Source organism: Geospiza fortis, unplaced genomic scaffold, assembly GCF_000277835.1.
Source record: "Geospiza fortis unplaced genomic scaffold, GeoFor_1.0 scaffold172, whole genome shotgun sequence".
Lineage (NCBI taxonomy): Eukaryota > Metazoa > Chordata > Aves > Passeriformes > Thraupidae > Geospiza > Geospiza fortis.
Window position 1 is genome coordinate 5321026 of NW_005054309.1, and position 25373 is coordinate 5346398.

General features: G+C 42.3%; 1 protein-coding gene across 2 annotated transcripts in view; it reads right to left on the minus strand.

The window, feature by feature from the left end:
• Nucleotides 1–24766, minus strand: part of USP13 (ubiquitin specific peptidase 13) — a 41008-nt gene extending 16242 nt beyond the window's left edge. For both annotated transcript variants that reach the window (XM_014312334.2, XM_031055410.1), the window contains exons 1-9: nt 24640–24766; nt 20578–20638; nt 11458–11579; nt 10904–11046; nt 10514–10698; nt 5545–5639; nt 3733–3920; nt 2187–2258; nt 1836–1929 (exon numbers count right to left, since the gene is read on the minus strand). In XM_014312334.2, the coding sequence (XP_014167809.1) occupies nt 1836–1929; nt 2187–2258; nt 3733–3920; nt 5545–5639; nt 10514–10698; nt 10904–11046; nt 11458–11579; nt 20578–20638; nt 24640–24738 (1059 nt within the window). In that variant the 5' untranslated portion in view covers nt 24739–24766. The remainder of the gene's footprint in view (nt 1–1835; nt 1930–2186; nt 2259–3732; nt 3921–5544; nt 5640–10513; nt 10699–10903; nt 11047–11457; nt 11580–20577; nt 20639–24639) is intronic.
• Between the last annotated feature and the right edge of the window lie 607 nt (nt 24767–25373).

Below are 25373 nucleotides of genomic sequence, written 5' to 3' on the forward strand. Positions count from 1 at the left end.
AATGCACTGAGTTTGGAATCAAGCCTTGCTTCCACCCATACACTTTGTACTCAGCCCCTTGAGCAGGAAGAAGAGGAGCATGCCATGTGTGACAGTCTGCAAAAAAAAGGATTGAATCTTGCAATCTCACCTCAAGGACAATAAAAGGGGGGAAAAAAATCACAGAAGAAATGTTAAAACTCAAAGCAGAAAATCAAGCCCTGGCTGATGACCCTTTAGGCATTCATCCTCTTTTAAATCCTAAAGTGGGTCCAAGGAAAATGCTGCCATTTCCAGGCTAAACTTCTGTGGTGAAAAATTTCAACTCCACAGCACCATGAATATTTACTGAATACCTGGCATGCTTTCCCCATCAAGAGTTGCAAAACAGTTTAGCTAAATATAGATTGTGCTGGACCACTGCAGATCTCATATGAATGCTTTTACAGGCAACAACTCCCCAAAACTTTGGATGAATTCCAAAGGCTCAGAAAGATTGAGAACTTCTTTGCATGTAGAAGGGGAAAAAAATAAAGGAATAAAAGTTAAATGAATAATTGATATTATAGACACAAAGCAGAAGCACTTGAAAACTTCTAAGGCCTAAAATGCTAAACAAATAAAAGAAAAAAAAAGCATCCTCAACCCGGAAAAAACATAGATTTGTATTCCAAGAGTGAAGGAATAGAGAAAATATCTATGTCTGACTTTTTCTGTAAATAAATCATCAATACAAGAAGCAAAGAAAGCTGTAAAAGCTGTTTCAAATTCTAATACATGCTCTGAGCTGCTTGATAAGGATGCTTCATGCATGTAACTTCAGCTTCATTAAACTGAACTAATGAACACAAGTACTGTTAAATGTCAGTAGAAGCCCACTACAACCTGACAGAGTTTCATCCCATCTGTCATTAAAGAGTTCTCAATATCTCATCTAATAGTGGCTGCTGAGCTAAACAAGGAGGTGCAGATTTATTCTAAGGATTCAGATCCCTGAACTTCCAACCCAATATCTTCCAGTCACATTCCTGTTTAGGAAAGCAGGTCAGTCAGTACATATAACTCAATGTATGGAGTTTACTGACATCTGTCCCACTATTCCTTTGCCCCAGTGTTGATTAGCCTTGAACTTTATTTAATGGGAACAAGCAGGATTCATTTGCTCTCCAAAACAACGAATTGCCACTGTACGAAGCAAGTACTTGGAGATATGTGACTGCCAGGTCATGCAAACCACTCTGTACCAGATGCTCTGTCTGTCCAAAATCTTATTGGCATTCTGATTTCAGGAGAAATTCCTATGTCAATAATTGATAGACGAAGGTAGAGGAAAATATCTCTTTCTGTGGCAACCACCACCATCCCTCAGTGGCAGAAGCATGCATTACTCTGTGGCTCTGCAGGGCCCCTCCATCTCCAAAGCCCCCAGCACCACTTAATCTTGCATTACCTTCTCCCGAAATCAAGTGGAGTATTGTCAGACACTCCCTGGAAACAATTCTTTAGCTCTTTATACTTTCAGTAATTTAAAGAGGGTTTAGAATTTTGCTTCCAGGACTCTCTGCACAACATTGTTGTTGTTGTTGTTGTTCCTCAGAGAAGATAAACACTGGTTGCAAGTTGTGTGAACATTTGCACTCATCACTGGAGCAGCAGAACCAGTGCTTGCTTTGATGCCCTGCACAAATAGTGCCTGACTAATTTATCCCTGACTTAGTAATCTTCACATTCCACCTTGCTAAGCATCCCATCCATGCTGGACCCACACGTGTTCCTCAAAGCCCAGCACCTGTTCCCTTTGCTCAGGATATCACTTTTACCTAGTTACCAGTGGCTGTACAAACTCAGGCAAATACCTTGTGTTCTTCTTTCATCACCTGCTCAATGAGCTCAGATTTCATGGGTGGCTTAGAGTATTGGCCTGAAAGGAGGCCGTGTCCCAGTTTAGCCCTGTAAGGAAGAAAGTGGAGGGGTGGAAACAAACATGTGAGAAAAACAGAAAATGCTTACTTCAAGCAAAAAAGTGAAGTTTACTGCTTTTGACTCATTTATGAACCATCATTACCTGCAACTAAGTGGTCAAATCTCAATGTCCCTGTGCCATATCTAACTTCTGACCTCATGAAAAGGTGTTCTTTCGCTCCACCATTAAACCATTTAGATGCTATTTAACCTGACCAAGTAAATAACTGAGAAATGTCACTTACATCTGAGTATTGAAATCTTGTGTTGGATCAAGAGGGGAGTAGTCAAATATTCGTGGAAGGTTTCCCACATACCTGGGCAGCAAGAACAAAGCAGAAACATTCAAATATTGCAGCTTAATGATTCAATCTACCCTCAATGAGTGCTTCTGTCATGCAAAAATAATAGTAAAGAAATTAAGAAATGGACATTAAGGTTTTACTTGGAAGCGTCTAGCTATAAAGAATATTGCTGTGTTGCTCATCTGGAATTTACATTCTATTCCTTAATCTTGCAAAAGCTGCAGGATGGTGTTGGTCAAAACCACAGAGCTGAGCTGAGAACCAGTGTACTTTTTACTCCCAACCAATCAAGTAAATTCAGGTTTGTATCAGGACAAAAATATGTTAAAAGAACGTTTCTATTGAGTTTCACAAGAGAAGTAATTCTGATAACATTGAGGGAAGCATTGCTCCAGCCAGTCTGTTGGAAAGTGAAGCACTCAGCAGCATTCTCTGAGCATGGCTGCCCTGGAGCACAGGAAAAAACAGGCTGGGTAGGTATGGCTGTGGTGCTGGTCCCTCTCTCATCAAAGATCTCCACTATTTTGATGACACTAAGTCCTCAAGGTAACTCCCATGACCATGTCGTGGAAAATTATCTTCTTTAATAAAGTCCATTTTGATATTTTTCAACAGTGGAGGTAGAAGAGCTGGCACTTAATGAACCCACAGACTGTACTCCACATGGCTAACAAAGAAAATAAACACAGGTTTTCTCCCTCTTCTTCTCCAGAAGGCAATTTCTAACATGAAAACCTGGGAGGTTTTCCAAAATCTAAAAGCTTCACTTCCAGCACATACACTGGTGCTGCTTTGGAAAGAAAGGGCACTCCGAATTTTATTTCAAACCATGGACTGTCCTTTATAAAAAGGCTTCTCTCCTTGGAATTACGTGTTCAGCTTTGATCAGTCAGCAGTACTTCATATTTTTCTGTTGTGCTTTTGTCCTTTTACGCTCTTAATTATTCAGTGGAAGAATACATTTACACTATTCTTGCCACTATTTTTTTTAATTTTAATTAAAATATGCCTCTGATAGCTTCCCCCTTAGCCAGACCTGCATGCAACAGGTGCAGTGTTTTTCACTAGCATGGATCAATATCAACATGTTTGCGGCCAGTTTTTGGCACAAATCACACAGAACGACTCCTGGCACGGGCCAGTACAAACCCCTTAATGTCATATTGATGATGCCCAGGTAAGCAGAGATATGTGCATCTGTATATAAAAAGCAGAGACTCAGACATCAAATATCCAAGGTGGCAAATGATTTCCCACCACTGAAGCTGAGACAGTTTGTTTTTATTTTGAAGGCAGATTGGGTTTTGTGTTCCAGCCTTTTCCAGAACAGACCAAAACAGGCACTAAATCCTTCAAGCAGCCACTGGACTGACTAAAAGAGACCTGTTTGCAGGTGAGACAAAAAATAAACCACCATTTTTCTTAGAAAAACAACGAATTGATGAATGTAGCAGCTAGTGACAAGAGGTAGTTTGGAGCTACTTACGCTCGCTGGAACTCTGGGATGCTGAAAATGGCTTGCATGACAGCATTGAGGTAGCAGCTATTCCCCAGGTTCTTCATGCCAGTGTATCCTGGGCCATACATGGGCTTGAGTTTCACACCAGCTTCCTGAATCACTTCCCATTCTGAGACTCTTGGCTTTATGTCATTATCTCTTAGCCCGTTGTCTGTCTGAAAGCAACAAGATTTTCATCTTAGTCTCTTTAAATTCTGCCATAGTTATGCTGCTGCCACCAACTTTGTGAGCTATACTCCAAGAAATGAAGAGCCAAATCAATGGGCAAGGGGAGGTAAATCCTGCATGTAGAGGGAGATGAGGGTCAGAAAGCCAGCAGTTTGTTCCTCCAATACACCCTCAGCTCTTTAGCACAGCCACTGGCACTGAGTGCTCCCAGTCGTGACCTCAGTCCCAGCTGGGAGCTTCACTTCTCTCAGGCCTGTGACCTCAGCCCCAGCATCAAACACTGCCTTTGTCCAGGTTTCCTGTTCCATTTGTAATGGTCAGGAATAGCTGCTGCTGTAGAAGCTGCTCGTAACAAACCACATGAAAAGCAGCAGATCCAAGAACTCTTCCCTTCTTTCAAATGGTAAAAGCCAATAATTTGTGACACTGAAGTTTCTCCCCTTTAGACTCAGCCTTCAGCCTGTAGGTGCAGGTCACCATAGTGTCATTTACTGCTGGCACTGCTCTGTCACTTCTCAAAGAATTGTACAGACCAAAGACCAGAGGAGAAACCTTTGCAACAGCTAAGACTAGGTTTTCAAGGCTCCTGAGTAAAGCAGGCTTTTCAGAATTATTTGGATAAAAGAAACTTTTTATTCGTGATCCTGGCAAGGACATTAGTACACCAAAATCATTATTAGTATCATGAAGACTTTTGAAAACACAGTTTAACTCTTCTCTATCATTTAAATTAATATAATTTTCTCACCACTTGGACAATGAAATACACTTAACCAGTAGTAAGATTTTTCCTTTTTAACATTCTCATGTGCTAGGAAATGATACTAGGTTATATGCTTGGGTTAAAAAAATAAAACAAAAAACCAACAAACCGAACCAAACAAAAAACCAACACAACCACAAAAACCACACCTGCCTTTATAAGCAAATATTAAGGAAAAATATTAAATTATAAGGAAATCTTATTCTGATTTCCTACACCATTTAAAGAGAACTGGAATCAACATCCACTAAAACACAAGTTATTAAAAGCACTTCTTTACTAATACAGACACACACAGAGAATTCTTTTTTCCCCAGTCCCTTTCTAGCATGTCACACCTTTGACCATGCTGTTTTCTAGACTTGAAAGTATTTTTCTAATTTTCTAATTATTTATTGACAAAACCTAAACTGAAATTTACATAAATAACTTTCAGCCACTTTTTAATTTACCATTGCTTAGCTTCTTTTTGCTTATGAATTGCGTCTGTTTACACATTCAACAGGCTTTCCTTCACTCACTGTAATTAAATATTCCAGACATTCTTCTCTAATTGAATGAGATTTTTCATCTTTAAGACAAAGGGTACGTCACACAGGAAAAGTGAAAAATGCAAACTAAAGGTATCTATTTCAGAAGGGAATTTCTGGATTTGAGAGCAATGATTTACTCAGAACTCTGACAGTAACTCCCAAATTAGCTGGCTGAACTTTACAAAACTGAATACTGTCATAACAGTCTGAAGGAATCACAAATAAGCTACAGGTGTCATTCTTCTCCTGTTTCTCTCCCACCCCCAAGTGAACAAAGAAGTGAACAACAAGCTAAATAAAAGATGGATTTCCTACCACTTGCATCTGCAGCATATCAATTCCAAAGTGTGCCAAGTGTTTTGCTATATGTGGATCTAAAACCGGCTCCTCTTCATCAAAGGAATAGACATCTGCGAAAGCAGAGAGAAACCAGTGAGCCCCAGTATCAAATGTGATCCCTTCTCCTTGTTTACCAGCACTGCATTCTCAGCACAGGGCTGCCCATCCAAAATGCCTTGTTCATGTTCTCCAGGTTTGGTTCTGGCCAGCAGAGAAGTGCACAGACAAACACACAGCTCGGCAAATATCTGAACACAATCACCTCAAGCACTTTCCTCAAAAGAAATTATATGCCTCCACAGCATTAAAACCTAAAAACACTTCTAGGGATCATAGTATTTCCTCTCCCCAAAATAAGCAATTTGAAGGGAAAGCAAGGAACAGCCAGCCCACATTTTGAACATGACAACAAGAGACTATGAATTTCTGTAGAGCTACTGGATACAGACAGTGAGTATATCACACCAACTCATTGTTGGCAATAGCATTTTAATTTTTAGTACAGTTTAAGAAATCCACTTTGGCCCTTTTCACATAGAGATGGAGGAAGAACAGAGAAATTCTTTATTAGAATAAGGAGGATTGGACTTCCAAGACTAATCTAACCTTCTGGTTAGGGAGAAAGGCTGATTTTCTGAGTGAGGTGTCTTGCTTTATTGTATGGGAGATTTAGATTTCTCTTCTCTATGACAGATCTTTATGGCCTTAAGGAAAAGCTCATAAACATTCTGGAAGGGCAAAGTCCAGATTTTGAAGGGAAGCAGTATGTCTAATAATGATATTTTCAATATGAAACCAAATATAAAAAATCCAAAAGAAGAACAAAAAAATTGAGAGTAAAACCATCCTTTTTTAGAGTTTACCCATCAAGTCCTATAATGACACTGAGTTCAGAGCAGGTTTCACGTGCATGAACAAATAACAATAAAGCTGTAGGCATCATACAAGGCTAGAAGTTGTAAGAGATGCACTGGTAAGACTTGAACAGGCTTTCCAGCTTTTCTCTGATCAGGTCTCTACCTCTGTAGTCAATGACTGCTTTGGTGTCTCCTCATACCAAAATCCAGAACCCCTGTGCCAGACTCCCTGCATTTCCCTCAGGCACGTTCCCTCCATGCCCAGCAGCTTCTCACAGCAACCTTGCTCCATAAGACCAGACCTAGGCTGGCAGAGAAAGCTTAGCCAGGAGAAAGGAAGAGAAGCAAACTCAGGAGGAGATAGCAGGAGCACAGATGAAGGCTGTTCACAGCACAAATATCACTTCTGGAAGCTCCTCACCCCAGCCTCTCCTGGCAGCTGCAGACCCTGGCTCTGACTCAGCCCACCCCTTTAACAAAAGGCAATGGTCTTTTTAACCCAAAAGACCTCTCTTTGAGGTCTGCTAGTACCAAACCCACACTGAAATGATAGACTGAAGGTTAGCCAAGAACTCAAACACTAACTTTTAACATTGACCGGCGCTATGGAAAACCTCTCTGAGCAGGGAGCTGTGCTTTGAGCTGTGCTGCCTGCAGATGCCCCACTAACATCGGTGCCCGTGACCTTTGTGGCATGTGCGTGGCTCTGGCTGCCCATCTGCTGGAATTCCACTGTGTGGTAGCAAATGCACCCAGAAGACATGACTGTTCATCCACACACATGGCATCACAACGTTCCCATAGCATTCTGCTGAGGTCACAGCACAGCCAGAGGATCCCAAAAAGTTCAAACCCCTCATGGAGTGAGATTACACAGCAACAGAGCTTGAGTGACTGCTTGCAATGTGGAAGCTTTTGATATTGTTTTCCTTCTGCTCTGGCAACTGCAGAGAGCAAATCACCTGGGACTACTGGCCTAGAGCAGCAGGAGTGGAGCACGAGACTAACATTATGCTCAAGCCCAGCTCATGCCTTAATTCAGTGCTTTCTGCTGTGTAGCTTAAATTCATGGGAAAAAGACAGAATTCACTTGTTTCAAAAAATCAAAGGCAGAAGATAAGAGCTGCCAAATACAGGTGTGCAATGCTGTCACACAGACTGGTAGATGAGGAATGTAGACAAGTCAGCAAATGTGACATGCAAGAACCTGGTGTCATTAGAGTGAGAAAAGAGAAAAAGGGAGGAGTGAAAGGGGGAAAACCCCATCAAGATAAATCTGAGACAGGCAACACAGAATATTATTAAACAGAGAAAAAAATCATGGAACATGCTGAGTTGGAAGGACCCATCAGTATCATCCAGTCCAACTCCTGACCCTGTGCAGGATGCACAAAGAATCCCACCACAGACCTGAGAGTGTTGCTCAAATACACCTTGAACTCAGGCTTGGTGCTGTAACCAGTTCCCTGGGGAGATTTTTCCAGTACCCAACCATCGCCTGGGTGGAAAACTTCTTCTTGATAATAATATTTTCCTGATAATAGTCTTTATGATTCATATTATTTTAAGAAAATAAAAACGTTGATGCTACTTGACTTCACTCTCTTCCACAGCTCAAGATTTACATCTGCTCTGACCATTCACACATCTCTCCTTTTTACTTAGATGGTAACAGGCAATGGTAACACTGTCCCTAAAGAAAGAAGTGGCTCAGGATCCCCCCAAAAGTATCTGACAACTGCTAAGATCAGCATTCACAAACCAGCTCCTTCAAGCACCAATCACAAGGGGTTTGCCACTGCCAGTGCCCAACTCCATGCTCCAATCTATTCCAAACAAGCAACCTCACAGTGACTGGAAATAAAATCCAGTGGCACTGTCAAGAGAGGCAGCAGGCAGCACAGCCTGCCCAGTGCTCAGCCTACTGAGGAAAACAACCTTTTTGACTCCCTGGTGTGTCCTGTCCAAGGTACAAGAGTGGAAGAGAAGCTTGGTTCAGCCTCTGCCCTGATCCCGGATGTGTCTGCTGACAGAGTGCTACAAAATGGGGCCAACACCTCAGGAACCTTTCACAGTGTACACAGCACAGATTTCTCAGGGCAAGACAAAGAGCTCTCCTCTGTGTACACATGGGGTGAGTGTCAGTGCAATAGTGGCACCACCTCCTTCTCCTTCCTACTGCTGTGAAAAAGGAATAAATTATGTCAGGGCAGGGACCAGTGCTTATTACTCCTGTACCATCACCCCTTCACCTTTAACCCAGGGAAGCAAAAACAGACAGATTTTGTGTCACCATCAGCCACAGATGAGCCTTCCTGAAGCTCATCTATCACCCAGCCCCATCGAGGGGTTATGAGTACTACCGAAATATAGATCAGAGACAGAATAATTACTGAGAAGGAACAAGGAAGGCTGGGGGAGGGAAGACTTTTCTATAGGGAAACCAAGTAAACATCATCCAGAAGAACAAAGGTCTGTGGAGAACAGCTGGTGCCTCTCATTCAGAGGGAAGGATGACAGCCTGTCCTTTGTTATCCCAAAGGCCACATAAGAGAGGAAGCAGCTGATCAGTGGGAGGCACAAGGACAGAAGCCGTAAGGAAACAAGTATTGCTGCTAAAGATGGGAAAGAAAAGAAAAAATTCTGAAAAAAACCCACTACAGAATATCTTGTTTGTTTTGTAGATGCAGTTGAAAGCTACAGCTGGGCAAATCCTAAACACCTTCAATAAATGAGAGATTTGGAGAGAAATCATCCAAGGCCAGGCTCATGCAAGGAAATAAGATTCCATCTGGGAAAGAAAAAAATGGTTTTTGCTTAGTGTTTTTGTGGCACAGCTGGTTGAATCTGACTACAGTTGCCTTTCCTCAACACTGAATAGGACTTAGAAAAGCTCTCAACTGATGCTTGTTAAAAAAGGGGGCTGCTCTAAACAGCAATTTTTCATTTCTGTAGTCATAGGCACGAAAGCCAAAATATAATCATGCTATGTGTTCTTCCATTTTTACTTCTCCATGCAGCTGCAACAAAAGATCTCTTTGCTTATGACTTTTTCAGCTCCTCATGTTTTTATTCCATCTAATCCTCACACACCATAATCCCCTCTGCAACAACACTGCAGAACATCACACTTGGAGAATATGCAAACAAGGATACAGCTACAGCTTTTTCCCCTCTCAAGATCATCACACATTTTACAAACTAGCATCACAGCAGCCCCATGAAGATGAGTGTTCATTAGACTGTTTCAGCAACATTTTGTTCAACACGGAAAAAGAGGAGTTTCCACTATGATTAAAAAACCCATGCATGCTGTTACAAACAGACTTTTAAATTTAAAAAGCTCATTACCCTGCTGTTGTTTCTTTGTTACAAAAAAATGAACCATTTGTCCTCGGAAATGTAGCAGAACCGAAAAATATTGTTTCTCCAGAGTCTGTTGTTGCAGACTAATACCATGTTATAAGCCTAGTATTATGCAAATACTCCAAAAATATTTATAGAAAATATAAAATGAGCAGATAAAACAGGTATGGGCTTTCTCAGAATGGAGGGTGTGTCACTCCCTTTAAACCTGATCAACATTCACAAACTCACAGAGTTTCCTTCCATATTGCAAATCAATGACGACTCCGACACTGGTGAGGGAGAGAGAATAATGCACCTGACTCCACAGATATCAGAAGGCTAATTAATTACTTTATTATACTATATTATTCTATACATTTAAAACTGGATCTGCCAAGCACTCAACCCTGCACACACTGCACTGAATCTCGTGACTGTCAGCTGACACACACACTCTTGGCCCTGATTGGCCAAGGAAACAAAACACCATCACTTTGGGTAAACAATCTCCATATTGCATTCTGCTTTTGCACAAACACAGGCACAGCAAATGATAAGAATTGTGGTTTTTTTCTCTGAGGTTGAGAGAACGTGAATCCCAGAAATATTCTTGGGAAGACATGCTACACTTCCACACTCAAACACTTGCACTAGAAGCACAAACCCAGCTGGTAACAGACACACACAGTCAGCCGCATGCACAGGGAGGTACTTCATGTCAGAACAAGCCCCGTGCTGACCTGCTCCATCAGGAGTGATGGTTCCCAGCTTCACAGCCAGGGGATAGCCTGTGTCCCTGTAGTGCTCCACGGCGTGGCCGTTGCCCCCGCTGCCATCGAAGAACCACTTCCCGCAGAGCACGGAGCCGTCGCTCAGGTTCAGCCACAGGTTCTCCCGCAGGTCACACTTGGAGCACTTCCAACCACTGCCACACACAACAGGGAGAAACAGCAGCAGTGTGTAAGGCAGGAGCCAGCTCTGTATCTCCCATGATGGCAGGTCAAACCAACCCACACACCCAGCCCAGCCCAGAGTCACGCAAGGGAACCTTGGGTTGAGTTCCTGCGTTTAGTTCAGCTACCCTCGACTGAATTAGAGAGCCTACAGTGAACAAACCTTGTTGCCCTCACCTGGGGGGAATTCTAACACCATTGTCTAACTGTACAAGTGTTTTAGCATGTTTAGATGCCTGCAGCTCTTCTTCCCAGGAGTCAGGTTCCTGCTTCCTGTAGGGTGATTTTGCACTGAGCAGTGCATCACAAGCTATCGTCACCTGGAAGACAAATGGATGTCAGTCAAGGCCTGACACGACTCAGTGACTGGACAGAACCTGGCATTCAGCCTATTGCTAACCACATACAGAACTGCTTATCAGTAGGACTATTTATATACTCAAATATGCATCTAATCTTTTAGACTGTCGTCATTATTTTAGCAGGAGAGTAAGCACGTGTGCTATGTGAGCTTCCCTAGGACAAGCTGGCACCATAATAAGGGAAGAAACATAGGAGACAGAAGAAACAAAAGTAAAGATCACTTTTTTGAATGACTGAGACTCTATTATAGCTGGTAAAGAATAATCTTTACGTCCAAACAAACACTGCACATAAGAAAACAAGACACCATCTTGACAAAAACAGAAACAGGAGACAATTCCTATGACCACTTCCACACACCCACTGACCAGTGCTGGTAGCTCTTCTATGTTGGGTAATGAGATTTCATAGTGATCAGGAAAGATAACAAGTTTTGCTTCATCCTCATATTCAAAGTCATCACTGTTGAGATCACTGCTTATCTCCAGATCTGGAAAACAAGATAGGCAAGGTTAGGAGATTGTCCCATGATCCAGGTTCCAAAACTGTGACAGGGGTACCACTATAAACATTGCTTGCCTGCCATCAGCCAGTGGTTTCTCTAGCTAGAAATATTTGTGAAACCCTGATCTAAACTGAAATCTCACCATCCTTCAAGAGAATGTTCTGAGGACCAAAATCTCCACTTAATGCCATCCCCAATCACCAATACATTTGGTTTGGCCTCTCTGCAAGCAGTGTGCTGTTGCAGACATTGCATTCTGCAAAGCAGCAAACAAAATTCTTCTCCTTTTGGACAAAACCAGGATACCATACTGCTGTGCCTTTTACCCAGAATCTTGAAATGCTATAAAGCATGGAGACCAGGTTGCACTGCACATGCCCAAATTGCAGAGGACAAATAAAAAGAGCACCTCATATTTTCCAGATCACAGACCTGTCTGAAACGTGCTGTGGCTCCCATCCATCTTGAACCTGTGGCCTTTCCTCCCATAAAGATGTCCATGGCTGGAAGTATTCCTGTGTCTCATCCATAGCCTCCAACAGCTACAGCATGTACAGTAACACCAGCAATATCCCTCTCTTGCTAACTCCACTCCTTAATCAGGGTAACTATCTGTTTAAAAAGCACTCATTAGCTACTAAAGCTTTCCTTTGAAGATCTAGCCATCCACAGTGTTTGCGTACATTTTCCTTACAGTGTAAGAATGACTTCTTTTCTTAAATACGAGCCTTGATCAAGCAACATCAGCTAAAATGTCTGCCCAGAAATATGTGGACCCACAGAAAAGCAGGAGGGTATACTGGGAATTAAATGGCTAGTGTCTATTTCTCTAGCTGCATGAAAAAATATTAATTACTTATCACATAGTGACAAGACTGAGTAAAACCTTGTTCTGTTCTTCCTATGACAAATGAAAAAGTGAAAACCAAACATGCATGTGTCAGAAATTTTGCAAGATTCAACTGCAAGAATTGCCCAGGCAACAATGGGATCTTCCGGATCCTTCTTCCATTGGACATGTGGGATCCACTGTATTCTGATGTACCAGTCACTGACAGAGTAAGGTTCAACCAAAAGAAGAGATGTGTGAGCAGTAGCCAAAGCTGGCTCTTAATTCCCTCCTAGTACAAGCAGATGCTTAATGAGTCACTCGATCCTAAACGAGCATTGGCAGCAACCACTGCACCCTGGGAATGCCTGAAATCTCAAATGTATGTTTGGGACAGAGGTGAGGATGACAGAAGCCAGATTCAGAAAACTGAGCTCCCAGAGAGCAGTAACAGACTGAGCAACCCAAATGATAAAACAAGTATCAAAATATATTTTAGCTTGACCTGGAAAGAACAGCTCTTGAGAGGAACATCAACTCTTGGCTCACCTGCTGCACCAGCCAGTCCTGAGGTGACAGCACCCACTGTCAGTGACTTTCAGCAACATGAACTCTTTCTCACCAGCAACCAAAAGAGCCCTTTCTCATCAGCTCAACATAGACACAAAAGCAAGAACACTGTCTCACACTGAAAGCATGACATTTTTAGAGAACGTATTCATTCATTACTAATTCCCCAAATCACACCATTTTCATAATGATCCCTCACTTTACTACAGGCTTCCTTCTCAGTTTGTATTACAGTCCTGTGCTTGATACAGGAGTTAATCTCCACAGCTGCAGTTTTTAACAGATCTTTTGTTCTGTGGAACAAGGAAACTGAGGATCTCCAAGGTGATGGTGCATACAGCAATGCATCTCAGGGGATTTTCACTTAATGCCAGAAATTTGATGGTGGCCAGCACAACAAAGCCAAAAGTACTGACCACCTCCTAAACAGGAGAGAGGTTCCTCAGGGAGGATAAAAGCTCAGGTTTGGAGGCAATGAACTGTGGCCACACAGTGCCTCAGCCACCAGAGGGAACCTGGCACCAGCTCACAGCGGCCACTGGGCTCTGGGGACTGTGTGACACTCACTGATCTTCACTGCCTTGTGCTCTGGACATTAACTTAAAGCACCTGCAGACCTCTCATAGAAACAGCAATAATATAGTTTCCTGTGTTCAAAATTCAGACAGACACTGCAGCTCATCTCCCCAGCCAGACAGCAGCCAAACAGCAGAAACTCAGTGCTGCTGGCCTGACCTGCATCTGAACCAGTGATCCAGGATTGAAAGACAGAGGATCCTATTAGCAATCATCTGCTGTCATCTAAGGACTTCACATGCTTAGAAGCACCAGCCTCCTGTGTGCAATGGGCAGGGAAGGGAATTTCCTTTTTACTGCTCAGGCTTCATGCCATTCATACCAGCAGAAAACACTGTCCCATCAGCATGGGACTCTTTCTGCCTGATACACCAACATGGCAGCATTCACTTGTTATTTTAAAGGATGCACAAAGCTTCATAACAGTCCTGGGAAAAAACATGAGGATTTAAATCTCTCCTTTTGAAGGTGACCACCTAAAACTGGTACACTTCCACCCAACACCTACTCCCTCTGACTAGGAATTAAAAGGCACTGCCTTATCACTCTGAAGGCAGTTTCTCAGGGTGCAGGTCCAGTACACAAGAGTGCAATGGACTTCTAAGGTCACAGGCTGAAATCTCTCCATACAGAGTAGGTGGCCATATAAACTAATCCCTTTTAGGGACACTCAGAAGGACTCCTTAGTGATGTCAGCTGAAAACACCCAGATCACCCCTCAAATTTTTAAATCTTGGCTTGAGAGACATAGCTGTTAAGTTTGGTAAGAAATTGTATCTGCATTATATTTTCTGTGCCTGTGCAAGGGCCAGCAAGGCTAAGAAAGCATGAGGGCAGAAGTAATAAAAACAGATGACTGTGACTTTAGAAGGCAATGGAGTCCACACTAAATGTGGACAGAATTTGACCCTGAAGCCACTGGGCATCATGTGCAGTCTGCAAGTAGTTTTTAGGGCAGAATTTTAGAGAGGACTAAGAGTAACTACAGGAAAGAGGAGTAGGGTGAAACCTACATGCAAAAGGAGCGTATTTGATTAAAAATTACTCTACCACTAAAGACATGGAAAAGCATGAACTTGCAAGCACTATACTTCATCCAAAGTTATTTCTTGATCAAGGATGATCTTCCAAGATGCACTGTGAGTACAAGGCAAAAGAAAAGGCTTTACTCAGTTCTGAGACTGAGCCACAAGACAACCAGACAGTCTGTAATCCTTCCAAGGAGTGACAGTTTGATGGTCAAGTTCCACAGGACATTGTTTCCCTTCCAGTGGAGTAACACCTTTCTGGTGCCTCCTGAGAGCCTCAGCTCGGCTCTTTGGCCACCAAAACCAAATATCCACAGGTTGTCAGTGTTGTGTTGGGAGGGCAGGCATAGCAAAGGAGCAGACACCTCAAAGCAGAGGCTCAACTGGCGCTGATATTTTGGGTGAGTGGTCAGTAGAGTAAGTTTACTGCACGTCACAAGGCATCACTGAGCGACGGTGAGAATGTGCTGCTGCTGAACTGACTGAAAACAGCAGCTGGGAGAGACACTACTGCAATGTAAACCAACCCAGCAGAGGGGAAGAGGAGGAGTGGATGTGTCCAGATCAGATTTAGACAAGTTACCAACTGACTGCACTAATAATAGGGGTATAAAAGACTCCAGACAGGACCCCCAAAGAGGATTTCCTGTGCATGTGAATGTGTGTGCGTGTGAAAGGGAATGTAAACGTGAAAATTGAATGAGGGTGTTGACTAGCAAGTCTACAACTAATTTTGAAACCCTAGAAAGACATCTTAGGAATCTGGGCTTGATCCTGCTCTCGCTGAAAGCAATGGACAAATTCATATTGACTTGGGAGACCTGGGTCTTTAAATCAAATTATTTCTTCCTGCCTCTAAATAACAGTGAATTGCATCAGCAGCACTTTGCAAACTACAAGCTACTCAGTTAATTTGTTTTCAGGCATTTCTTTTGTTTTACTCAGTTAATTTGTTTTGAATATTAGCTTCATCAGATGAATTATAAAACAGAAGAATTTATTTTTAATTTTTTTTTCCAGCTATAATATTTTCCTTTGCAGAAAAATGAAAAGTAAAACTTTCTACAAGGATCATTTGGCTGATTCACTACTTGTAAAGAACATTCAAATTGCCTGCTACATCTCCAAAGCACTTTTTTGTTGGTCCTATTACCAGATAAGACCTCATCCTTTCTAGGATAGTCACATGTTAAACAAGCAGAATTAAACCATAAAAATTCAAATTCAGAACTGTGTTTGACAGCAGCCTTAGCCTGCATTAATCTAGTCTAATTTTCACAGTTCTACTCAAACCAGCAAACTATTAAGAATCAGTTAGTGTAAGTATCTGCTCACCACCGTGTACTCAATTCAAGCATACATGGCAAAGCTAAAAAGCAACAGCTGATCAGTTCTACTGCTGCTGGGGAATATCCACTCTTTTACTGGGCTAAACTGCAAAAATATTGTCAGAAAATACTTAGGTTCCTCTACATCACAACTTTTCATTCACAGATACAGATACTCCATCTCTGCTTACTCACATAAATATAAACTTTAACCACTCATGGTAAAAGCCCTCTTTGGAAAGCTCTCCAAACAAAAACATCCTTACTGCAAACAGGGTTCTGCTCCTGGGAGAACAAAGTGAAGCTGTGGGCAAATCGAGTACAGCCACTCTTAGGAGTGGTCTTTACACTTGGAAACTGTAGCCATGAGCCCATCCTCTGCCATCAGCAGGGAGGTGCCATCCAGGAAAAGCTCAGCAAGTTTACAAGTTCTCCCAGACTCTCCAAGTGGAAGTTTTCCTTTCCAAGGTGTCCTGAGACCCGCTGAGTGTCACAGATACTCTCCCCAGCAGCAATCACAGATCTGCTGACAGAGCTGTTCATCTGAGGACTTCAAAACACTTTTAATTGATGGTCTGAGTTAGCCCTGACTTTGCTCAAAACAGAGCTGCCACAGCTTGCTGCAGTGGCAGATGATGCTCTGGTAACCAATCTGAGACAGGACATCTGTCAAGGGACAAGTTTTATGACAGTCACTCTGCCAGGTCTGTATAGTCAGGAGTCCAGGCTCTGGCATGGACCAACAGATGCTGAGGAGGGAACCAGAACCAGGCAAAAGTGGGGTGATTCCTCCCTCAATGAAGAGTTCAAATATTTACCTGAGCTGTTTTGTTTGCTGAGGGCGAGGGGGAATGGTGTTTGCTGGTTGGTTTTGGAGAAGGAAATACGGGGAGATACTGTGTGTAGATGCAGTTTTGCTACTCAAAAGAGAGGTTTGCTTTATAAATATAATATGATTTGATATAAATGATAGAGAACAAAATATAAAGTGTTGCTTTACTGGTGCTCCATTTAAATCTCCCACTGCTGCTGACAATTGAGCTGATGTTTCAGAGAATCATCTGCCCCATCTCTCTCTCAGAACCACCTTTCTGAGCAGCAACAGCAACTGGGACCACATCCCTGTGCACACACACTCCAAGCACCTCTCTTGTACTCTTTGCATCTTTCAACTACTTCATCTATTATCTAGTTACTCAGTAACACCTTAAAAATCACTTTTAGATTTAACTCTATGTAATTTTAAATCAACCAGAAAACTCAGTTTCTTCAGTTTTCAATCCCTTTCCAGACTATTTACATTGCATTAATTCTTCATCATTAGAACATTCTGAAAGACTCTAACTCCTGGGATAATATGTTCAGGGGGACTCTGCTGGTAATTATGGTAAAAACTGGACCTCCAATCCCTTCAGCACAAGAATCTTCCCCCTAATTCTGCTACCCCTTTTGTCCAGAAGTTCATAAGGATGATCACGGTACATCCCATTAACTGAGTTTTTCTTATTCACACAAAAGGCACTAAGACAGACAGTCTGCTTTAAATATCACCCCAAATTCCCTGAAACACTGCACAGCCTGAGCTGAAGTTGTCATGTCCATGCTGTCTAGCAACACCTAAACCAGCCAGATTAAAGGCAGTTCATACATTTCAATAAACAACGCTGTTATGCTTCCTGATTACACAGAACACTCACAGCCAACACCCTCCAGCCTTCTCCAAAGAAAACCAAACTAAAACATGCCCAGAACCTGATGCACATGTGCACAGGCACACACACTTTGCTGTGAATCTTTCCATGTTTAGGGAAAGATAAACATTGCAGCTGACTGGCCCAAGCAGCCTGTGTTTCTATTGCATTTACTAGATAGCAGCAGTGCTAGAAAGTAATCAGTGAGCATCCAAAAGATGTTTTCCTAATACTAAGGAGATTGAAAAGGGTTTAGTATCTTTAATAGTTTTACATCAAAGAGGATTATAACAAGCAATGTAACAAATGCCCAAACTGGATTGACTTTGTACACAAAGCTTAAAGCTCTGGGCCTTCAGGGAACTATTGATAGACATGTAGGAACAGAGGGATGCTGGAGCTAGCCACTGATCCTTGTCTGATTTCTTCTGCCAGGGCAGGCTCTACCTGGCAGGTCACATACCTGGGCTGTACCAGCCAGGATAAATTCACCATGGGCCAGCAATGTACCCTTGTGTGCTCTAAGAAGGCCAGAGGTATCCTGGGGGCATTAAGAACAGCGTGGCCAGCAGATCAAAAGGAAGATCATCCTCCTCCTCTACTCTGCCCTGGTGGGGCTGCACCCGGAGTATTCCATCCGTTCTGGGCTCCCCAGCCCAAGGAAGACAGGGAATGCAGAGGGTCCAGTGGGGGGCTAAAAAGATCATTAGGGGACTGAAGCATCTCTCTGATGGGGACAAGATGGGCCTGTTTAGCCTGGAAAAGAGACTGAGAGGGGATCTTATCAGGGCACAGAATATCTTCAGGGCAGCTCTCAAGATGATGGGGCCAGATTGTCTCCAGCAGTGCCCAGTGACAGGACAAAGCACAACAGGCACAAAGTGAAACAGAGGAAGTTACATCTAAATATGAAGAAAAGCTTCTTTATTTTGAGGGTGACAGAGCACTGGAACAGGCTGCCAGGAGAGCTCATGGAGGGTCCTTCTCTGGAGATATTAAAATATGCCTGGATAGGATTGTGTGCAGCCTGTTCTACATGAACCTGCTCCAGCAGGGTATCAGACTCGATTTGCAGAGGTCCCTTCCAACCCCAACCTTTCTGTGATAGTGCCCAAGGTCACAAGGAAAAAGAATTAAAACAACCTGTTTAGATGAGATTGGCAGTTCTGAACCAATGAAAAATATGTTGGATTAAGGAATAAGACACCAAATTTTGCTAACCACCTCTGCTGCTGTCACATGCAAAATGATCAAATCAGTTATCCCTCTGTGCTTTTGTTTCCCCAGCTGTGAACAAGGACAGGAACAATTCTTTGTTCTTTGCTTTAAGCAGAGCCAAAACCAGTAACATCTGCTGATCCAAAGAAGTGGACACAATGCATTTGGAAGCATGGAAGTACTGCCTCCAGGGACAGAGCAGACCTGGTAGTAGTTCACTCCCAGCCAGCAGGGGCTGCAATGAAGGCTGCAGTGGAACAATAGACCAGATGAGACACATTTTCAAAAGTGCATTAGATTCCAGAAGTGCTGGATGAAATGGTGATAGATTTATGTCCTAAACCCACCCCAGTGAAACTGCACTGCCCTCAGGAGCTCCCTCGGAACTGCTGCTCAAGACCTACTCAGAGGGAACAAAGTGCTCATGCACAAGGGTGGAATTTGAGGATTTCAACATGGCACATCAGAGACCCTCCGCTAGTACCATCTGTGCTGGCACACCTCAGTGACAAGAGCCTTCAGGTGTATGCAGAAGATCAGCAAGAACAAAATTTGAATGTGCTTTTGTACTTTGTATTCACACTCACATTGCTAACACTGTACAACCACTGCTGCACTGCAGCCAGCTTTGTTTCTGAACCAATTATTCTATCAGCATTCAGTGAAAATCACGATTTTCAATGTAAACTGGCAGTAAATGGCATTTAGAGCAGCATCTGTGATGTAACAGTCTCTTCCTACAAGTTTAACTTTTTTATGACTCATTTTCAGTCATTTTTCTTTCTCAGCCCTCCTTGCAAGACTTACTTACATTACAACAACAACTTAATCAATCACAATCTGTAAAGGCCTCTTAGGGACACATTCCACAGATCAAAGCAATTCCAGCAGAAGGTCATTCTATTGTTTCTCTTTAGCCATAAGAGTTGGCAATTGTAAAGAAAACATTTCACCTTTTCGTTACCTGAAGAAAAATTCACTATTCACTATTAATACAGAGACAATAAATAATAGATGAATTGGAGAAACACCACAAGCTGTGGGAGAAGAGAGAATCCAGGCTTTTCATCACATTCTCCTCATCCATATTTATGAGTCCCTCAGGTTTTCTGGGTAATCTGAATAAATGGATTTTGGATGATATGGGCATGGTAAGAAAACTGCTTTCCATGAAGCAAGGGAATAGAACTGTGGACATAACAGAATTAGAGATGCTCATGGTGTATGTGCAGTTGTATTCATTACAGGAGAGACCACAACACCACTGAAGAACATTTACCTGTGTTACAAGTTTAAAATGGAAACAACCCTTCCTATGACCAGCTGCTGAGCAAGACAGAGCCACACTGAGGCCCTAATATACCTAAACATTAAGTATGGACCAACATTCTAATAAAAGGGTGCTTTTTGGAAATTCCAGAAAGAGAGAATGGACAGAATTACTAAAAACGTGCCTTTCAAAGCCTAGGCTGTTTTAGAATAGTTGAGGATCTATTTTACATTAAAATGTTTCATGTATATATACACACATCTTCCAGTATGCACCAAAATGGTTAAGAACTACTTATTTGCCTGGAAAACCTTTAAAATCTAGAACCAGAAGTTAAAAAGAAAACCAAAACAAACAGCAGGAAATGAAAACCCAAAAGGAGCCCCAGAGCCAGACACAATGGTGGGCAGAACCCAAGTCCACATGCAGACAGGGTCAGAAAAGGACTGTGTGAAAGCAGCTGCTCACAATACCTAAAAATAGCTTAGCATTCCTCCTTTTTGGTAAAGCTCCACCAGATGCTCCTGGTACCTTCTGGAAAGAGAGAAAGAAACAATTAAAAATCCATCAAGTGAGACAACAGTAAATCTGCATCAACCCCTCCATCAAACCACAGTCCTTGGTGAGCAAGGATGTAAATGCTCTTTGCTCTCCTCTGACTCTGGGACTCATCAGTGCCCAGCACCCCACGGAGAGAGGGAGCCTCCACCTGAGTCCTTCACTCTTGCCTTGCTGGCAATTGATCAGAGGCTGTCCCACAGCCACCACGGGTGGCAGCTGCTCTGTCACCAAGGCAGAGACACCCAGCACCTCTCAAACCTCTCTCCACTAGACCCTCAGCAGTATTTCTTAATGACTAAAGCTGAGTTAGAGAGAAGAAAAGGCTATTATCTGCATAAAGGATTCAACCCTTCAGAACTGATTCCAGTAGGACCATTTGGCTTTGATCTGTTAGTTAGGTTCATTTTCTTCTATCCAGAAAAAAATGCCTTTTCCATCAGGATCTACACCTGCTTCCATTAATCCAAGTTACCACCATGTTTTCTAAATATTAGAAAGTATGGAGGAAATTCGACAACACTCAAGCAATTGTTTAGTGGGGGATTTGACTGTTTTTTTTAATTTAAGCACCATAGCAGAAAACAGTACCTTTCAAATGAGATTAAGTTTCACTATTTTTCCAGTTCAGAATACCTCAGACTACAAGGGAAAACACAACTGAGGGAATGTCAAAGCCAGTGCACTCACTCCTTAAGCTGTTTATTAAACAGCACCGTTAAATCAAATTAAATCAAAAAAGCCTCTGTGGCTATTTGGTGCCAACATGATGCATGATGTAGTGTGTAATGTTAGTGTCACTGGCAAGGTTGTTAGGCAACATTTTTTTTTTTTTAATAATAGTATTGGGATACAACAGGTGGAGAGAAAGCAGCCAAGAACCTGTCAGCCCACAGGGAAAGCTCATGCTTGCCTCTGCCCCTTCGCAGGCAAAAGGGTCACATATTTTGGGTGGTTCCCTTCACCATGTAAATTAAAGCTTTGGCCTCAGCAAACTGCTTTAATCATCAGTGGGGTCTTATACATCACAGGAAAATTTTCCATTCTTAGAAAGAGCAGATGCTGACAAACACCCCTTGGCTGCATTTAAGAACAGAATCCATTATCCACATAAAAAAGCCCTAGGGAAAATCAGGGTTGCAACTCCAGCAGTTCAAATAGAAATAAAAATTCCTCAATGAACTGAAAAAAGCATGCAGAATATTTCTTTCTTTAATGCTACTGGAATTTAACAAGTAGGAAGGTAGTAGCCAGGAATCTATTTTAAATGTATTTTAAATCTTTTTTTAAAAGCAGCAGCAAGAAACAACATAACCCAATTGCAAATACATTATGAATAAATTACACATTCTCCAAGGACTGTATTTCCAGAACTAAAAAAAATGTTTTTTCCAATACTAGGAAACTCCAGCTGAATTCTGATGTCACCAAGTGTGATATTGTGAAAGTTATGAAGACTAGAGATTGCAAAGAGAAAGAATTCACATGGAGTGCTTATATTTAACTCAGGCTGACAATGATTTCAGCTTGATTTTTCCAAATAAAAATACATCAGAATCAAAGCTGCTCAATACTCCTGAAACACCCACAACCTGACAGTCTTTTTCTTACCTTGTCAGAAATCACTGAAAACATTCTCCATTCACAAACCCTTTTTTTTTTTCTAACAGATGTGACACACCCAACAAATAGGAGTGACATGAGGCATCAGCAGTGACACTAAATTCCATTTGTGATGCTCCTTGGACAAGGTGACATTGCAGCCTGTTCTGCTGTCTCTCACTTTTTATAACACCATCATCCCTGGATAGCATCCAGAAACCTATCCCTGCAGGAAATCTTTGTGCTTTTCTGCCCAGGGTTTTCAACAGGGCTGAGGTATCACTACAGCACCAAGCTGAAGCTCTGCCTGGAAATGAACAGCACCCAGGCAGTTGTATAAAGTCATACACTACAAAGAGGCTGATTTAAAAATCCTGATGAATGTAACACTATGGAAAAGGAAAAATAAAAATCAATTTCCTTTATTCAGCTAAGAATTTTACCAGAGGGTACTCCACAACTTGTGCCCATGTCTGATGATTCAGCAGAGGCCTCTGGTGCTGAGCTGCCACGGGCAGATGCTCCAGCTCTACTTGAGCCAGCAGGCTGAAGATGTGACCCTTATTTTCTAATTGAATTGTGACAAAATACACAAATGACATTTATTCCAAACATCTTGGGAAGCAACCTGGGATTTCTGTAGCAATGCAGTGCATTCTGCAAGGATGATGCCAAGGGAACCACAGGCAGGAATAGCAGCCTCACTATAAGAATCTTAAGATAGCACATCCAATGCCTTTGGCTTTACTGTATCCTACACCATTAAAAGCTTGGCTTCCAAAACCAAAACCACGATGCAGCATGTGCCAGACACTTCATAAAACACTTGATGTTTCACATTGCTCAAAGAAAAGCATGGATAGCACGTAAGAAGCAAATAGTCATGGCAAAAAAAAGAAATCCACAGCTAATATATGAGGAATCCTGGCTATGAGCCCTATTAGATGATGCAATATTCACCTGCACTGTGTAGCCAAACCCTGTTTCCTGCCACATGACCCAGAGAACCAGTGTGTTGCCACCTTCCAGCACAGAGCCTGCCCCTCTACTACATCATGATTCACCCAGAGAAAAACAGGAACCACTGAACTTCTTCAATCAAAGGGATCTGCAACACCAAACAACAGCTGGGATATTTGTTTGTCCATTTTGGGGTTCTTCAGCCTAATCTTTATCATTAAAGGAATTTTTGAGGCCTCATTTTAACCCCAGTTTACCTGAACTTATGTAAGAAAGTTATGTACAAGGAAAGCTGACAGGATTTCTGTCTCTAGATCTTTCAGGAGTGTTAAATTCAGTCAGAAAAACCACTGCTAAAACCAGTGTAGGCTCTGCAAAAACTCAGTTAACAGAGTGAAGGAAATTGTTGGTATTGCCCTTAGAAGGAAAGATAATTCCAAAGTATAACAAACATCATTTACCATCTCATCCTGGAAGGCATGCAATCCACCTCACTGTAACTCCGATAAAATATGAACACTCCTCTCCTGGCAATAAGGTAAGTGGTCAGGGCACTTTATATAACCCAAGGCCTTCATCATCCAGGGGAAGCCTTGCTGGAGAGTGAGAAACAAGGATTCTAACCCACTCCAAGCAGCTCTTTTAAGCCCTCTAACTTGCCAGTAGAGACAGAGCTTATGGGAGAGTGAACAATAAGCAAACCCAGTGCCTTCCTTATAGCTCAGGTCAGAAGTAATTAAGAACCTTTTAAAGATGCCAGGCAAACCACAGACAAGCAGAGGTTATAAAGCACAGGCTATAAGTGACTGCTGATATTCAGTGAAGGTATGGAAGAGCAGTGAACATGAGGCTGTATGTGCACACCCACGTGTGGGGAAAGGCTAAATGAGGGTCAGCATTAATTTAAGCTAAGCTTAAGATCCCAGACCTGGTCAAGGTTTAACTGCACAGGTATCAGGATGAAAAGGAGTCTTTTCACCCTGAGATGAAACCTCATATGAAAAATAGAAATCAGCAGCTTCCAGCCAAATCTGAGCCAAACCCAGTAACTCAATCATAACAGTAATTGTACACCTGAAAGGCAGGTTTCAGAAAATATTTAGCTATGTATAATGTGCACATAACATGCAGACAATATGTATGTGATACACAGAAATGAGAAGTGAAAAACATCAGTGAAAGTCAGGAAGGAGCTGCCTTTAAGGTCTGACTCTTTAGGGCTTTTGATTCATCTCAGAACTGAAGCTGTAGGATTGGTTGGGATCCAAGCACCTAGATTTGATATCCAGCCCCAAATGTGAATGTGTGCATTTCAGTCATCCAGGACTTGGTGTGCATCTGAAATGCAGTACCCAAATGAGCACAAGAGACAGGAGCAGTGCTGGGGTGGCTCTCAGGGAAGGCACAGGTCTCACCTGTCTCAGGTGCCGTTTCAGGTGCAGGTAGACACACTGGCCGGTTTTCCGGTAATGCCGCTCGATGTGCTCCCTTCCGAATCCCAGAAACGTGTTCATGCACACGTAGAGACCTCCTTCTGAATCCTGCAAGGAATGGCACAAACACTTACAGCAGGGAAGGACAGGAAGGACCCAGCACACAGGAAAAAAACCCCAAGAATTGCAGACCCTTTCTGTTATCAGGGACACACTCAAAATATGGCTTTCATAGCATATTATGGTGTTTACACCATCAGTCCCCTAAGAAACTTCCCCATCATATCACATACCATAAAACATCATCCCACAGCCTACAGAAACTCTTTGAAATGAGTTACTTTGCAACTACAGATTAGTGAGTGTCCAAATTGGAACTCTAGAAGTTAGTCTTGAAAAATTCCACTTGAGTGCCCAACCCACAGAGGTTCATAGGCACAGAAATTTGCAGAAATAAGTGTGAGCATTTATTTGAAATAGCAGAATTTCTTGTGGGCATTTGATTGCAAGAACATCATTCCAAACCAGAAGCACAGCAGAGTTGATGGTCCAGGGACTCTGCCACAACTTCTACAATTGATCACAATTTTGTCTGAGAAAAAAGATCTCAAGCAACCTCACAGCCCTTAAAACTGGCTAACAAAAACTTGACAAATGTTTTGTGTGCATTCTTCAGTATCAATCAGGGATCCTCTCCATTCATGCAATACAGAGCT